At 40.4% G+C, this 17,943-nt stretch overlaps 1 protein-coding gene across 1 annotated transcript; it reads right to left on the minus strand.

Moving 5' to 3' along the window:
• Positions 1-6,555: 6,555 nt before the first annotated feature.
• Positions 6,556-17,731, minus strand: scp2b (sterol carrier protein 2b). Its single transcript, XM_080032103.1, has 5 exons — positions 17,592-17,731; positions 16,532-16,622; positions 14,999-15,128; positions 13,581-13,660; positions 6,556-7,350 (listed from the first exon to the last, which is right to left on the minus strand). Exons 1-5 carry the CDS (start codon positions 17,612-17,614, stop codon positions 7,255-7,257), a joined length of 420 nt encoding a protein of 139 aa, XP_079888229.1. The 5' UTR covers positions 17,615-17,731; the 3' UTR covers positions 6,556-7,254.
• Between the last annotated feature and the right edge of the window lie 212 nt (positions 17,732-17,943).

Consider the following 17,943-nt stretch of genomic DNA (forward strand, 5'->3'; position numbering starts at 1 on the left):
GTGTTTCCTGATTGGGTCTCTTTTTTCAACAAGCCCACCCCGATGTATGAACATCTGCTCCCATTATGATGCATTAGCACAGTTCACTGAACATCAGACATAAACTGCTAAGGGTGTTGGGACGTTCCATCACCATAGGTTAGTCAAAATAGGCCTAGAAAATACTTCAAAAACAGTTACTCTCTCACCTCATTTCTTACATCTTGCTTGTGATTAAAACACTTTCAATAATACTCGCTCGCCCAAAAAGTTGGAATACAATATCTTTGGTCTCTTCTCATGAAATGATTGTGACAATGTGAATTATTCTTTTATAGATAAAGTGTATATCTTCACAAAACTTCATTGATCAATCTCATCCAAACACATCACAGTGAAAATTAAACCACAATTAACCTTTACAAACTGTGTATTCAGGTTTAAACAAAATTGGGGAAATTGAACAATAAAAGGGGTTTGTAAAAACATGTTCACCTTGGTCAATTGAACACGAAACATACACTCCAGGGTATTTCATGCATAGGAATTTCCAATAGTACTCTTTCAAATGTCACTCACTCACTAATATTGAGTATGGCCCCCCCTACAGGCATTACAGCTTGGGCACTGGCGACATGTTGTCTTTATGGATGAGAGCCACTACACGCTTGACCGTATACATGAAAGACAAAGGGTGCTGTGATTAAGCTATAAGAACCTCTGTGATGACTGCATCCAGGAAACCACTCCAGCAGGTGAAGCTCAGTGATGGTATGGGCCAGTCTTCATTATGGAGGAGAAACACCATTGGTGGAGCTGGATGGAAACACTGTACAGGGACATCCTGGAGAACTAATGCCTCACACAAGCAAGAAGGGTCTGGGGACAGCTTTAAGCTGCAAGAGCACAACCAAAGAACACATTTTTTGGGAGATTGATCAATAAAGTTTTAAGAAGATATACACTTTATATATCAACAATACATCACATTATCACAATCATTTCATGAGAAGAGGTCAAAAATATTTTATTCCAACTTTGTGGGTGACCGTGTGTATATGCGTGAGCCATTAAAACCTTATTTTTCATCTCCACTTGGTGCATTAATATAATGAAACATTTTCTTTTAAATTGCCATCTGCGCTGCCCTTCAAAGGCAAAATAAATTAATTCTTTTTTTAGAGAGACATTTTTGCTAACAGAGTAAGCTTAGCTCATGCATGAGGCAGTGACATTGGAAAAAGATAGCACTTAGTTGCATGTGTCCCTTATTTATTCATTTCTGCTAAATAAAATGATAAAATATTAAACTGCTGAATGTTCCAATTTGTCCAGGAAAACACTACGTCGCCTACTAAACTTCAGTGAACTACTGAAAGATTTTTAAATAATTACATTATTATCAATAACAAAAATACTAATACTACTTATAATAATAATAATAATAATAATAATAATAATAATAATAATAATAATAAATATGAATGAATTAATTCATCGTTATTATTATTAATAACAACAACAACAACAACAACAACAATAATAATAATAATAATAATAATAATAATAATAATACAACTGTTATATAAAGAAATGTATGACTGCTCCTATTAGAGACGGATGTGACCGCTCGTCTCACACTGTGTTCACATTTACCAAGATCTCTTCTGAGGCTTCCACACTATCTGCTCCTTTGCCAGTGATTCCCACAATTATTCATCTATTTTTTTTTAAACATAAAACGTTTACACTCTTACCCTGACCAAAGCACATTTGAACAGTATTGCTTACTCAGCCCTTGTGGCAAGATGTCTCATTCTTTTGTATGGCAGTTTGGCAGCCCCTTTATTTCTTATGTGGAGCATCTGACTAGGCCGCTTAACTTGTAAACATGCTATTGCTTTGTGTGCTTAACACTATGTGAACTATTTTTTGTATTCTAATCTATGTATTCCCATTGTTGTCTTGTAGTTGGTTGCTCCTGTATTTTGCTTAACCTACACCTTGGTCATTCACCATGTCGTCTGTGTCATTTCTGATGTATTTGTACTTTGTTTATGTAAAGAATTGAATAAATGTACAGTGACAAAAACAAAGTAGCCTACAGTGAAAATAAAGTTTTCATCAGGTGCATCTGGACTGTACGGCAGTTCAACGTAATGGCAGTCAATCATCTATTAGTGGCCTTAAGTATTAAAAAAAATATATAAATCTCTATTTTAAATCTGTTTTTTTTTGCTGGGACTGCAGCCATGGACTGCAGAGGGGAAAAAAAAGAGTTTGATGAATGCTTGCGTTGGGGAGGGAGACACTTGGCGGTTGGAGAGTCTGTTGGGGGTTTGGGGAGTCACACTAATCACAAGCCCTGTCGAGCTGCTGTTTTCAGGCTGACAGAGAGAGAGAGAGAGCGAGAGAGAGAGAGAGTGAGAGGGAGAGGGAGAGGGAGAGGGAGAGTGAGAGTGAGAGAGACACAGCCCGTTTTCAATATGTTCCCACTATTACAGTAAAAATATGTTATCGGACATTTTTTTGTATGTACCAACAGATTCATTTCACAGAAGTGTTGAACAGGTTCTTTAGTTTTTCATGTTTCATTGTGTCATTCTCCACAGACACAGAACATAGTGGCAGAGATCACGTGACCTATCTTGTGACTTGTAACCTCTTACTCTGTGCATTATAATCTAAATACCTCTGCCTCTGCTGTGTTAAAGCGAATAGGCCAACGACATGGAACTGTTTTGTTGACAGTGTCTATCCATCAGTGTCATATGGGATGTTGTCTGCTTCCTTTGCACACATCTGTCTGCATTTATTATGAGCCAACACGTTGCATCTTTTACTTGAACTATTTTTCCATTGAGTTTGAAAGGGCAGCAGCTCTCGTAATGTAGCCGCCTACAAAACAAGGCTTGGAGTCCCACCCAGTGCATTAGTGATTTTGAAAAACGTGTCCAATAAAGCTTCTCAGCTGTGGCTCTCCTGGTCATCGCTGTTAAACTAACTGCTTTATTTATTACAGCATGTAGGATTTACTGCATGCAGTCTATATGTTTGTCTCATATCACATGTCGTTAACTGGTAGATCCTGTTATTCCCCTGCTTTGTTACACGGATGGAGAGATGTTTATTTGCTACTCATCGTCGCTCTCCTAACAGTCCAGTTCTTTTTCTGCTTGTACAAAACAAGCATGGCATCTCGCATCAGGCAATCATTTCCTAGGACAGTGATGACCTGCCTATACGCTGAATCACTGCTGTGTTTTGTAACTCGTACGTACGAGTTTTGAATAGCAAACAAACAAACATGCTATTTGGGTCAGGGTCATGGTGACAGAGCGACCACAGCCATCATAGAAAATAAGTAAAGGCCTTAATGAATGCCTTAAATTCTTATTGAAATTGAATTCCCACAATATTGGAAGTCTGAAAAGAATGGTCTAAATGTATGCAGTTTGACAGCAACCCCCTTGTATATGGGTAATTTCCCCCCCAAACAAACTGGGTCCTACATTTCCCATAGTGCAACATAACGCATCTTTTAAACATACCACCCCACCCCACTTTGCACTAGACGCTTTCTGTTTTTTTATGTCGTCTCCATGCTCAAAACAAAGTTTCCCTGTATGACATCAGTGTGATATCATAATGGTTCATTATTCTTCCTAGACTTGACAAAGCTCCTCCAGGGCAGAGCCACACAACAAATTGTTCAACTGTTTTCACAGGCTGAGTAGTACTTTCTCTTGACAAGTGAAATGACCTTCATGTTACAAAAAAAGTATTGGTGGTGGAGTGCCCCTTTAAAGCAACCATTTGGGGAACAAAGTGGACAACTGAGAAAAAACATCTGTGTGTACTGTATGTAGCTTGTATACAAGCATGTACAGTATCTCACAAAAGTGAGTACACCCCTCACATTTCTTCACATTTTTCTTTATATCTTTCCATGGGACAACACTGAATAAATTACACTTTGATACAATGTAAAGTAGTCAGTGTACAGCTTGTATAACAGTGTAAATTTACTGTCCCCTCAAAATAACTCGACCCACAGCCATTAATGTCTAAACTGCTGGCAACAAAAGTGAGTACACCCCTTAGAAAAAATTTACAAATTGGGCCCAAAGTGTCAATATTTTGTGTGGCCAACATTATTTTCCAGCACTGCCTTAACCCTCTTGGGCATGGAGTTCACTAGAGCTTCACAGGTTGCAACTGGAACCCTCTTCCATCCATTTATGACAGCATCACAGAGCTGGTGGATATTAAAGACCTTGCGCTCCTCCACCTTCCGTTTGAGGATGCCCCAAAGATGCTCAATAGGGTTTAGGTCTGGAGACATGCTTGGCCAGGCCATAACCTTTACCCTCAGCTTTTTTAGCAAGCCACTGGTCGTCTTGGAGGTGTGTTTGGGGTCGTTATCATGTTGCAATACCACCCTGCGGCCCAGTTTACGAAGTTTGAGTGCACATGGTCAGCGTCGTACACAGAGGTTGGCTTTGGAAAATAGACGTATGAGTGCTGCCAGCATTGCTGAAGGGCTTGAAGGGGTGGGGGGTCAACCTGTCAGTGCTCATACCATACGGCGCACTCTGCATCATACTGGTCTGCATGGCTGTCATACCAGAAGGAAGCCTCTTCTAAAGATGATGCACAAGAAACCCCACAAAAAGTTTGCTGAAGACAAACAGACTACGGACATGGATTACTGCAACCATGTCCTGTGGTCTGATGAGACCAAAATACATTTATTTGGTTCAGATGGTGTTAAGAGTGTGGAGCGGCAACCAGGTGAGGAGTACAAAGACAAGTGTGTCTTCCCTAGAGTCAAGCATGGTGGTTGGAGTGTCATGGTCTGGGGCTGCATGAGTGCTGCCAGCACTGGGGATCTGCAGTTCATTGAATTCTAACATGTACTGTGACATACTGAAGCAGAGCATGATCCCCTCCCTTCATAAACTGGGCCGCAGGGCAGTACTGCAACATGATAACGACCCCAAACACCCCTCCGAACGACCACTGGCTTGCTAAAGAAGCTGAGGGTAAAGGTTATGGACTGGCCAAGCATGTCTCCAGTCTTAAACCCTATTGAGCATCTTTGGGGCATCCTAAAACGGGAGATGGAGGAGCGCAAGGACTCTAATATCCACCAGCTCCTTGATGTCGTCATGAATGGGTAGAAGAGGGTTCCAGTTGCAACCTGTGAAGCTCTAGTGAACTACATGCCTAAGAGGGTTAAGGCAGTGCTAGAAAATAATGATGGCAAAACAAAATATTGACACTTTGGGCCCAATTTGTAAATTTTTTCTTAGGGGTGTACTCACTTTTGTTGCCAGCAGTTTAGACATTAATGGCTGTGTGTCGAGTTATTTTGAGGGGACAGTAAATTTACACTGTTATACAAGCTATACACTGACTACTTGACATTGTATCAAAGTGTCATTTATTCAGTGTTGTCGCATGGAAAGATATAATGAAATATTTGAAGAAATGTTAGGGGTGTACTCACTTTTGTGAGATACTGTATGTCCTTATTCAACTTGTTAAGCATGTTTTAAACACATATGTTATTTCTAAAAAAGGTTCACCATTTGATTGAGATTTACAGGAAAGATAAGTCTAAACTCATGAAATGTCAAAGTAAAAAATTATTTCTACAGCACATTTAAAAACAATATCAGTTGACCAAAGTGCTGTAAACAAAATAACATATAAGATACATGAAAAAAAAGTAAAGAAATGTGGTAAGACACAAAGTCTTACCACATTATTTCATTGTGATGAAATAAGCCCAGTGTGACTCCACAGTATAATACCCACAGTCAAGTTCCCTGAGTTGAGCCAAAGCTGCTGCAGTGGAATCTGGGTCAGAGCTAGTTAACAGATTTGTTTTTTTGCCATGCTCCTCCATGTAGAAGGGGAAAACTACAGCGTGGCAGTCTGGAAGCAGGTCGCTGTGCAGTGTTGGAAAATGAATTTTGAAGCTCCTCCAAAAAAAAAGGGGGGGGGAACATTGCCAATTTTGACTATAACATCCAAGTCACAGCTGCACAGAGGGCCATTATTGTAAAGGTTACCCTACTATAACCTCTGAGGATGGGGGGGGGGGGGGGGAGAGGCAATGTGCAGCAAGAGTCATGTGTGTCTGTCCCTGCGTTCCAAATCGCTTTATTTTTACTACACTACATACTAAAGTACAGAAGAGTTTTAGGGCCACAGGAGATAAATAAAAATCAGAAAAGGAAGATTTGTTTTCACATTATGTCAAGAAATGTCAAGAATAAAGATGAATACTCCAAAATGCTATTGGAGTTAGTGGGGCATCTGTGTATTTTCAGCATACTGCAATTGACGTGCGTGTATTGGGACATCCTAAATCTTTTTCTGGCATAATAAATAGTAGGGAAAGTATGGGTATTGGAACGCAGGGTAAGTATATATATCGTGGAACAAGGAGAAGCATGACCATAGGAGTTTAACATCCATGCTTTACACGGAATAAAAAAATAAGCTCAGTTTAGGACATCAGGACAAATATTTCCATTTGGAAATCCATAAAACTCGACATGACCATTTTATCACGGCTGTCCATATAAACTTTTATTGATAAAAACACAAAAACAGAAACAGCATGTTGTTGTGATGTCTGGCAAAAGACACGTTTATTTTAATAGAAATCTTTTTAGAGAGATTCAAACATGAATGGTACAAGTGCAAGGAAATGACAAATCATCCCCCTCCGTTGATAAGCTGGGGTGGTGGCCACAGTGAAAAACATTTATTTTTAACGGTTGGCTACCTTACAGCAAACTGCGAGTCAGAAGAAGCAGCAGGCACTTTAGACTGTTGTGTGTGTGTGTCCATGATTGTGGAGAAAAAAAATGACGTCAATCTGCTTTACTCAAAAACATTTTCCAGACAGAACACACTCAAGAGGGAAGAGTTGATTAGGGACAGACTGGATGTTATTGAAAAAAAACTGGACATGAAGTGAATTAGTAGGGGGGAGCACCTGCCTTCTGCTCCATTGTAGGACTGTGTGCTATCATGAGAGAGCCACCCCTTGTCCATTTATCTTATTCCAGCGTTAGATTGGGGCTGCCGACTACTCCACTGGTCAGGTCTCTAGGGTTAGGGGAGGGGGGGAACCTGGATCAAGAATCTTTACAAACCTTTAACATTCATCTGGCTGTTAAAAAATCTTGGTGGTTAATGCTATTCAGTGTTCATTAGTGTAGTAGTAACATCAAGCTGCTGCTGGCCATGTCTCTTCTACAGCTTGGCTTTGGCCGGCTGCAGCTGCAGGCTCTGGAGCTTCATGGCCAGTCCCATGTTCCCTGTGATCTTCAACTTGCCCTGGAAAAACGCCTGCCGGCCGAGAACAAGGGTGATGTAAAAAGAGAAGAAAAAGTGTCATGGAGGCAGTTGTTGTGGCGTGGCAAGGCAAGGCAAGTTCATTTATATAGCACAATTCAGACAAGGCCATTCAAAGTGCTTTACAGGGGCAAGATTAAAATACATAATACACATTACAAAAAGCGAATGAATAGAAATAAAACATTTAAGTACAATAACATTGCAGGTTAAAATGGAAACAGAAAAGTCTTCAGACTTGATTTAAAAACAAGCTGAGTTGCAGCGGACCTCAAGTTTTCTGGGAGTTTGTTCCAGATATGTGGAGCATACAAACTGAAAGCTGCTTCTCTCGCATTCTTGGTGAATGCAAAGGGTTTGGTCTGTATTGGAGAGAGAGAGATAAACTGTAACACTGCTGGTTTAAAAGAGTTACCGTGAAGGAGATTAACTCAACCCAAGAGGGAAAAGTGGGCCAACGGCGGCAACAACAGATTATGCAATGTAAAGGACTGCATGGGAACACACAGGCAGACACAGTGGGGAGAGACATGAAAGTTTGTGGGCCAGAGTCCAATCAGATCAGGAGGTAATACTGTGATCACTAGGACAGTAGGACATTTTTTAAAGGGATAGTTCAGTATTTTTGAAGTGGGGTTGTATGGTTGTACTTAGGCATAGTTAGTGTGTTACCTTGTGGAGCTGGCTCAGTCACTATAAGGAGTTTGTGGGGAGATGTCGCTGTAGTAAAAGTCAGCCCTGTATTGCTGTAGAGGGGACCAGCAGTATATATATATAAATGCTTACTTAAATAATAACTATATCCGTTTGATAGTAAGCTAAATGTAGGATTCTTCATGATGAGTCATACAGCTGATTGCCGTAGTGATACGCTGCAAAAATCCCACATTAAGATTTAGAACGGATATGTATTTTTTTAGGTTTGATTCCAGCCTGCGGTCGTTCTCTGCATGTCACTCCCCTCTCTGCCCCATTTCAACTCTGTATCTACACTATCAATAAAAGCATAACAATGCAAAAAAAAAAATATGCATTAGCTGCCTCATACAAACCCCACTTCAATTATTCTGAGCTATCCCTTGAACCTCAGTTCTCGGAAGGAAAATGAAAGCTTTTTAACCGGGCGTTTTGATACACGTCATCTCAGAGAACGGCCATGGACTAATGTCAGGGGGGTGAGTGCGTACTTTGCCCCTTCCAGTATTGACCTTGGAGGGCTTCACGATCGACTACATTTCCTTATGGTTACTCAGAGTTGAACCACATTTTGCACATAGCATGAAAAACAAGAATTTAAGACACTGCGGCTGCATAGTTAATAGTGTACATTTTCTAACTTATAAATATAGATGTATACAGAAATATTTGCCAGTTGATGACTTACATCAAAACAATTATTTTCAGTCTAACACTTTCTTTTCAGAAATTTGGAAATATCTGACTAAGTAATTATGCAACAAAAAGAACTAGATGCTGGAAGCCAGAGTTAAAAAATTGATTTCCCTTTTACAACATAATAACGTCCACAGTTTTTACTGGAAAGATTTTAGATACAACCTTTCTTTCATTTTATATAATAAATAAAAATGTCGAACAATTAACAACATGTGAAAAAATCCTTCTGTGACAACCTTCGGAACGGTAATAAGAATGATTATGGAAATTTGAGTTGATTTAAGTGCATTAGAAGTTGAGGTTTCTGGTTCAGAGTAAAAAAAAAAAAAAATGTTGAGATAATAGCTGTTAAAGATGGTTTATGGGAGAAATAAAACAGACGCAAACAGACAAGGTTTAGTCAAATAAACACCTTAAAAAATCTACATTTTGGACTTTTGAATTATACTAGTATGAAAGACGACTGGCCAAAAATCTCAAAAATGACCAGTGCATGAAAAATATAATGTTTGCTTTTGCCTGCCGTGTCTCCCCTTAAAGATGAAAGGTTTTGTTCATTCCTCGCTAAAAAATTGCATTGTGTTTTGATATTTTGTACTTACTTTAAACAATGACCAAAATACCAAAACTAACAATGCACTGGTCTGCCTCTCAGTACACAGCAACTTCCCATTTGAAAGCAATTTGTTCCTGCTTAGAATAGACATATAAAAACTGTTTCAGATTTGAAAAAGGCAGAAATTGATTAGCTAAAACATCTGGTCAGAGTCTAGACAACAATGGAGCTCTAAGGCAGAGATGGATGAGATCTATCAGGCATTGCGCGCACACACACACACACACACACACACACACACACACACACACACACACACACACACACACACACACACACACACACACACACACACACACACACACACACACACACACACACACACACACACACACACACACACACACACACACACACAGGACATTTGTATTATAATGTGTTTTATGTTTTGGTCCTATGCAGCAACCACGTCCTGGCCTCAAGTCTGAGGGCAGTACATTAACACAATCAGCCAAATAACAACGCAATACTGTTTCACCCTGGTGCTAAGAAATATATTGGTGGTGCCAAATCCAAATAAATGTCAAATAAATCTGGTTCATTTTATAGAAGAGCCTTTGCACACATGCGCACACACACACACACACACACACACACACACACACACACACACACACACACACACACACACACACACACACACACACACACACACACACACACACACACACACACACACACACACACACACACACACACACACACACACACACACACACACACACACACACACACACACACACACACACACACACACACACACACACACAGTGAACTAAACGGTAGGACAAAAACACAAGGGAAAATAAATCAGTGCCTACATTAATATTATACTTTTCTTTGAGCATATTAGAAAACATACCATAAATGCACTACATAGTTCAACTGCTTATTAAAGTCCTAGGCGTTATGGTAAAATGAATATGCAACAACTGAACATAGATTAAGTGAGTTAGTGTAGAATTGAAAGAACAAGCTCATTTGCATTGTCCTAGATTTCCTTTTCAACACAACTTTATTGTCACGGTGGTGGATATTTGTCCTCAACTATAAGCACACATGACCAGCATAACTCATACATGAATAATAGTATTCAACATTTACATATCTAAAATACTATATAAGTTTAGAGATGATTTTATATAGAAGGATTTTCCGGCCGTTAATCTTTTTTTTTTGTGTGCACATAACCTTCTACTGACTATTCACTACAAAATGTACATAAGAGACCACACCTTTATATTTAAATGAGGGACATACTCCAAATGATTATGTTAATTACGTCTGTATCCGCATCAGAATTTACTGCAGGGACCCACAGTTAACCATTTAAAAGGTGGAGTCAAGTTGTTGGACAAAATCACTTTGTCAAAGTCAGTGAATACCTCCTCATGAAGATGCTACCTGTACATCCTGTGTAGCCTAGGCTCTGTAAACGGGGATGTAAAAAAAGGGTATGCATTTAAAGAGCAAAGGCAAAGTGCTTTAACACTGGATTTGTGAAAAATAAGTGTCAATACTAGTCTGCTTCACAGGGAGGTTAGCTGATGTTGCTAACATGAAGCAGGGCCGAGAGAGCATCAGAGTAAGCCAACACAAACTAGTCATGCTGCTCTGTGTTTCCATTACAGTGTTGGAGTTCGCTGCTCTTTACAACAGGACTTGGATGGTGAAGGAAAGGCTCTGTGACACAGCCAAGAAATACTTGAAAAAAGTCTCAGTGATTTCAGTGAGGTGAGATTGGACTGGAGTCCTTCTCAGCTGATTATTGGAGATTTCTATCAATCAACACTTTTCTGAAGTACAACTGAGGGGCACTTTACACGACAACACGAAACGGTGCATACGCGAAAATATTCTCCCGTTTGCACTATATCATTTACATGAAAACAGCAAACGCAGGCATGAAACCGCAGGTTTTTGAGATCACCTCCCAGGGAGGATTTTTTGGAAAACACAACGGTTTTGGTTTCTTGTAAACACCGAAACCATTTTCCCTGGTAACGCTGACGTCACGGCTCCAACCTCACACATGCGTAGTCTATAACATTTGCTGTCAAAATACCCACACGCGAGTTATAAAGTTAGAAGACAACATGCAAGGTGTCTCCGCGGCACCATCACTGTGATCCGCGGAGAGTGTCGTGCAGGGCTCAAATATAACACTCGCCAATTTAGTCTAAGCGATTAGTAAGTTATTGAGACCACCCGCCACTTTGTCTGGGGAAAGATTTGTGCTGTGCCGGTTTTTCTAGCAAAATAAACGTGTGTAGCTTCTATATGCCAGTAGTCTCGCAAAGCCAGACCAAACTACAATATGCCAGGGACACGGCTCTCTACATTAAAAAAACACTATCCATAGTTCAGCGCGCAGCGGTTAAGTTACTGTTCAACAAAAGGAGCATTAAGGCTATGGCTTCACAGTAAAAGCATTTCACTGGCTAAACATTAATAGCATTTCACTGGACAAACGTGAGTTGACTTTTATTTTGAAGTACGCCTAACAGGAAAGTAGCCGCTCATAAAGCCCCTTCACTATCAGCATGTCTTCTGTTTTCACGAGTTCAATAAGGTGAAAGGACAGAAAGCTTGTCATTTGCAATACTTGTAACCCAAAGCTTACAGCAACCGCTTTATGAACGTTAGTGGCATTAATTTTCGGTTACAGTAAGGTTCTATGCATCAAATTGTACCGGAAGAGCTATCTACTAGGCTGTGTCACCGCTGACTATTGGCTTGGCATGTCTACTACAGCGATTTCGTCCCGTTTCCTCTGAAAACATGTGTACGAGTGAAGATGACACATGTCAGATAAATTGTGTCTGAACAGGTTTTTTTTTAAAACCAAAAACGGGAAAACTGTCACGTTTTCACCGTGTAAAGGGCCCCTGAAGCTCATGTAAGGATTCAGCCCTGTGAGTCAGACCAATGAAGGGAGTATCTTCCAAAAGTTACAGTCTTTTTTAGTACACGATTCCCTCTTCATGTGAGGGTTTCTTCTTTCCCAAGAAAACACTGGCAAACAATGAGGGGAAATTCACACTTCTGAGGCCTGTTTGTTTGGATGATACCCACTTCATTTGACACACTGAGAACAGCTGAAACCTAATACTAGAACATTAGAAGGGCCTCTTTTTACAGACTGAGCATTGGATTATCCCCCCATTATTCTATCCCAGCAGTGTCTACTAGAACTCTTACTATTGTTTTGTGTTTTAATTTAGTTTTAATTTTTTGCTTTTTGCTTCTATTTGATGTGTTGGATGTAATGTATTTGACTTATTTTACTGTACAGCACTTTGGGTCCGCCTCGGCTGTTATAAATGTGCTATATAAATAAAGTTGACTTGACCATCACTTACAGTGGAATGTTTAGGAGGGGACCTGGCCAACATGGGGACTGTTCCAATTTATTATGGGCATGTGAGGGTTGTTTCAAGACAGACATTAAAAACATGGGTACCTATCCTTGAAGAAAGTCAGTAATACACTTTAAAGCATCACCATTAATAGTGGAGCAATTCTGGAGAATGCTTGTTGACTAAATCACTTTTTAGTCAAATGAGTGAATATCTCCTCACAATCTGCTCCCTGTCTGTACTGTGAGTGCGCTAGGAAAGAAAATCTGTTGTTAATACACAACCTGGGTTCTGTAAACGGGCCTTTTTACATGCTACAGTGGGCCCCCTTTGTTAATGTTCCCTTACCCTATATACCAGTTTACAGAGCGTAGGCTGCATATTAACACCAGGTTAGTTTTCAGTGCACACACAGTACGCAGATTGTGAGGAGATATTCACTGATTTGACAAAAAGCACTCTCCAGAATTGCTTACCCCTCCTTATAGTGGAATGAGAATCATTATGGGGTAACTGTGGCTCAGGTGGTAGAGCGGGTCGGTCGATGATTAAAGGGTTGGTGGTTCGATCCCCGCCCTGCCACTTGTGTCATGGTTGTTGTGTCCTTGGGCAAGACACTTCACCTGACGACTTGCCTCATGTGAATGTGTGTGACTGCTGTATGTTTGTGGTGGTTGGAGGGGCCGTAGGCGCTGAATGGCAGCAACGCTTCCGCCACCGGTATGACTATGTGTGAATGAATGGAACCCAGAACCCTGTAAAGCGCTTTGAGTGCCTAGAAAAGCGCTATATAAATCCAATCCATTATTATTATCAACAGAACATGCATGAGTCCACTCAGATTGAATACTTACAGTCTGTGGGTTCATCTTCCCTGTCATCAAGGCCAGCAGGTCTGTATCTGACATGGCTATGGTGCAATCTGCTTTCTTATCTGCAGGGCACAGAGACAGGAGCTGAGCTTCAATAAGGAATAGGAGCATACACACCCTAGGGACATTTATTAAATGGTAGAGGGGATTAAGACAAAAGGGACAGGTTAAAGTCTAACACATTCAAACAGAGGTGGAAGAGAGAAACACACCCTGCGTTCCATATCTCATACTCTTGCTTTTTTCTATTTACATACTACAGCTGATCATAAAAATAATCTAGTCTAGGGTCATACTTTTACTTATGTATTACATCAAAATATTGCACCTTGATCTTGTCTCTTGCTAATACAGTATCCGTCATATCCCTCTTATTTTATACGGAGGCCCCGTCGAATTGACTTCACTGGATTGTGGGTCAGAATCTCCCAAATAGCCAGCTGATTCTAACACTAGCCCCCTTTTACACAGAGATCGCGGCATATTGAGAGAACAACGTTATGCCAATATGTCGGCTCTGTTTATTTTGCACAGGACCAACGACCAAGCAAAGCCAGCATGCTGGCGCATCAGTGTGCCAATGTACACAGCAATCCACATCCCAGAATGCAACAGGGCTGCCTGTGTCGCAAAAGAGTAAACAACAATGGCGTGTGAATTGAGAGCAGAAGTGCTGGTGCAGGCAGTCAAAGGGCCCTCCTCACCCTGAGCTCAGATTGAGAGGAGCTCACTGATCAGCCATTACTTTTTGTTCTTTCTGCTTCTTAAAAGATGAGGTGTGTTTGTGTGGTATGTCTGCTACTGGATGTCCGAATATCCTTTCGGGATCAAACAAGTATCTATCTGTTGTCTTCCGACTGCTACCATGGTTACGGTGGCACTTTTAGAACGTGTGTAACGTCACACTAGCCACGCGCGTCCCTGTTTCGCAAACAAACAGGCAGACGCATTCAGACAGAGAAGCACAACATGCCTAGAGTTTTACTTCCTCTGAGGTAGTAAGTTCCAGGCACAATCTGTTGCGCCTCTCGTACCCTGTTATGCAATGGAGCCATTTACACAGCAGGGCGAGGGGTGAAAAAGGCCAGCATTTTGCCACTGGCTGTGTAAAAGGAGCTACTAAAAATCTCGGCCGGATGTAGTAAGCATCTTAGTATTTTTAAGCATCTTAAATCTGAACACAAGAATTTGGACATCCTAAATCTTTTTTTTTTTTCTACCATACTAAATAGCAGATAGTATGGCGATTTAAACGCAGGGTCAGTGTGTGCACGGCTTGAACTTTAAACTGTTATTTCCACACATACTGAAAGTTGAATATTAACCTGCTGTTATACGTCTATAGGTTTGGTCTATGTGGTTAGCAGACAGCAGGAAGCCTCTAACACTCTTGTTCTTACCCGTGTCATGGTGAACACATCCTCGGCCGTTCTTCACGTCCACAAACCAAGTGGCCTCCTGTCCGTCCGGCCCGTCCTTCACTTTAAAGGCAAACACTCCGCCGATCTTTTTCACAAACGATTCTCCATCCTGGGCAAAGAGCAACAGAGATTGTACATGCAGTTAACCCCTACAACAAGCATCTTAATGTGAATTAACATTTTCTATACCGTTCGAAGTTATGCTAGTAGAAAAATGCCAACCTTCCATTGTGCAGGTAAAGCTCAACGTGTTCAAGGATATGTTTTATGAAAAATATGTTAAAAACTGACATTTTGAGGTTTTTAGTATTTTTGTCTGTATATCGTCATGTTTTCAACACACAGTATAATATGCTGTTATCTTGTGTTGTGTGATGTAAACAGTGGGTATAATGCGGTTACACCTGAGCCCAGTTTTATAAGCCAAAATGTGTTTGAATTCTGGTTGACTCTGTATCATGCGTGAAAAAGCATGTAACGAAGGTGAGGATTGTGAGGCATATTTTTACAAGCACATGTACGTGTTGGGATCTGAATAGAAACAGGTCAATCCACTTCCCTCTCTACATTTAAATAACATTGATGATGCAACAGTTCTCTTATTAAACATAAGCTCTGCATCGAAAACTTTCAATCGGGTTTCCTCGATCGGTTGCCCCGCGACATTACACTAAACCACGTCACTGATGACAAACCCAACACATTACATAGACAGCAGAGCCGGACAGCTAGAGAGGGATCTGGTATGAGTAATGTCACACAAAAGGTAACTGCTTCAAAACACTTGTTACTATTCTCTTTCCTTAAATTGCTCAACGGATACTATTAACATAATCCCCCCCCCCCCCCCCCATTATTATTTATGTATTTTGCATCTTTATTTTACTTGACATGTTGTTGTTTTTTGGTGTTTTTGCTTTTTAAGTCTTGTCATCAAAGTTTGTATTAATAAAAAAATTAAATAAAAAACACTGTATGTCTGAATGGATTGATAAATTAAATTCACGTGTGCTACGTTCGAATTATAATGAAAACAATACGGTTGAAATAAAAGTCTTGTAGAGTATACACAAGGAAAAAGTAAGAATAAAATAAAGTTAAAGGTGGGCAATAAGGAATTCACCCTGCGTTCCAATCCCCATACTTACCCACTATTTAGTATGCCGGAAAAAGATTTAGGATGTCCCAATACATGCACGTCAATTGTAGTATGCTGAAAACACCTAGATGCCCCACTCACACCTATTGCATTTTGCAGTATTCGTATTAATTCTCTAGCCTGGTCCAACCCATGGAACACACCCCAACCCCAGACTGACTACTGAAGTGAAATGAAAATTGGGCGGAAGTAGGTAGGCGGGCGGAGCCAGGCTATTAATTCTCGACATAATGAAAGAAAATCTTTCTTATCTGATTTCTTTTTCTCTCCTGTGGCCTAAAACTCTTCTGTACTTTAATATGAGTAGTGTAGTAAAAAGAAAAATGTGATTTGGACATAGGGACTGTAATCACCTCCTGGAGCTTCTTGTTGATTTCCTGGAAGACAGCGTGAGCCTTGAAGCCCTCCAGTCCCTCACTAGCACTGGTGTTATTGGCCTGAAGCCTGGACAAAGGGGAAGGCAAAAAGTCACAATGACACAGTAAGGTCAGCTTGACATAAAACTGACATGACATTGCACTTTAAAAGAACCACGGTCGCAAAACAATGGCCGATCATTCAGTCTGATGCTTTTATTAAATTAAGAGACCACTCCAGATGTTAAGTGTCTCTTGTTTTACTCTTTAGAGGCATGAACATTTTGCTTTTATAATATAAACTACTGACAACATTTCTACCAAATTCCAATAAATCTTTTGTCATTAAGAGCATTGTCAATAAGTAATGTAGAAATGAAGATTTAAGAAAAATCCAGACTGGTCTCTTAATTTTTTCTGGGGCTGTATATTTTGTGGGAGCATATGTATTCATTCATACACTATAGGCCTATACAAAAAAGAGAATTGTATTATTTCATAAGAAATTGTTGTTTTGATTGCTGGTCTTTAGATTTGGAACATAATGGCTTTGCTTCATCTTTGTAAATGTCCATGTGATTGATGTGATTTATTTTATTTTTTTTAGAATGTTCACTTACTTTTTAGGCTAGGCCTTGGCCTACTACTTTTAAACATTTTTTCCCCACTAGACCTTTTTATCATCATCACTGGAGCATCATCATGCCCATTCTGATATAATAACAAGTGAACACCACCACCACCTATGAGACGAGACAAAAAGCACAATGCATATGGCCTTCACATTTGACACCTTCACTCACTGCCTCAGGTCACAGGTGAATAGCCTACGCGTTAAAATCATAAATAGTATGGTTAAAATAAGACTAATACGCTACTAATAGGTGGAATTCTGACGTGGGATAAAGTATACAGCTCTCTGTTTGACAGCGGTTGTTTTTTCGGTGATGTAAACTGGGGGGGACAACGACAGTGACCTCGGTGAATGAGTGAAAAACATAGAACTTAGCGTGCGACAATTATAACGCACGCTGCGCGCTATACTAGTTATTCTTACCTTAGTGTCTGTCTCTCAGGCATTTTGTCGTTCTAACGTAAGTGAGTACACACACACTGACTCGGGTAACAGACCAACAGAGCCGCAGATGCAGAAGTAGCTAGTGTTCTGCCTGCTGTTTGCTAACTACACTTCCTTGTTTGTTCCTGTTCACATCCTCAGACTCGACGTGTCGATGTCAGATAGCCCAGGATGAGTGTGCTGACAGTACGCCTACAGTCAATAGTATCCAGCTGCAACCCCGGAGACAAGCGTGAACGGCATGGTGAACGGCCCAACCACAACTGCATGTCAATTGTCAACATGACGTGATTATTTTCCTGACTCACGTCCATATGTTGTGACTGTGAGA

Source organism: Ammodytes marinus, assembly GCF_949987685.1.
Source record: "Ammodytes marinus genome assembly, chromosome: 8".
Classification (NCBI taxonomy): Eukaryota; Metazoa; Chordata; class Actinopteri; order Uranoscopiformes; family Ammodytidae; genus Ammodytes; species Ammodytes marinus.

Excerpts from the sequence above, each read along its gene's own strand:
- scp2b (XM_080032103.1), bottom strand. The coding sequence starts at position 17,614 with ATGCCTGAGAGACAGACACTAAG. Across the intron at positions 15,129-16,531 it reads TCAACAAGAAGCTCCAGGAG|GATGGAGAATCGTTTGTGAA; the intron begins GTGATTACAGTC and ends CTCTTTGCCCAG. Across the intron at positions 7,351-13,580 it reads GGAAGATGAACCCACAGACT|GCGTTTTTCCAGGGCAAGTT; the intron begins GTAAGTATTCAA and ends CTCGGCCGGCAG.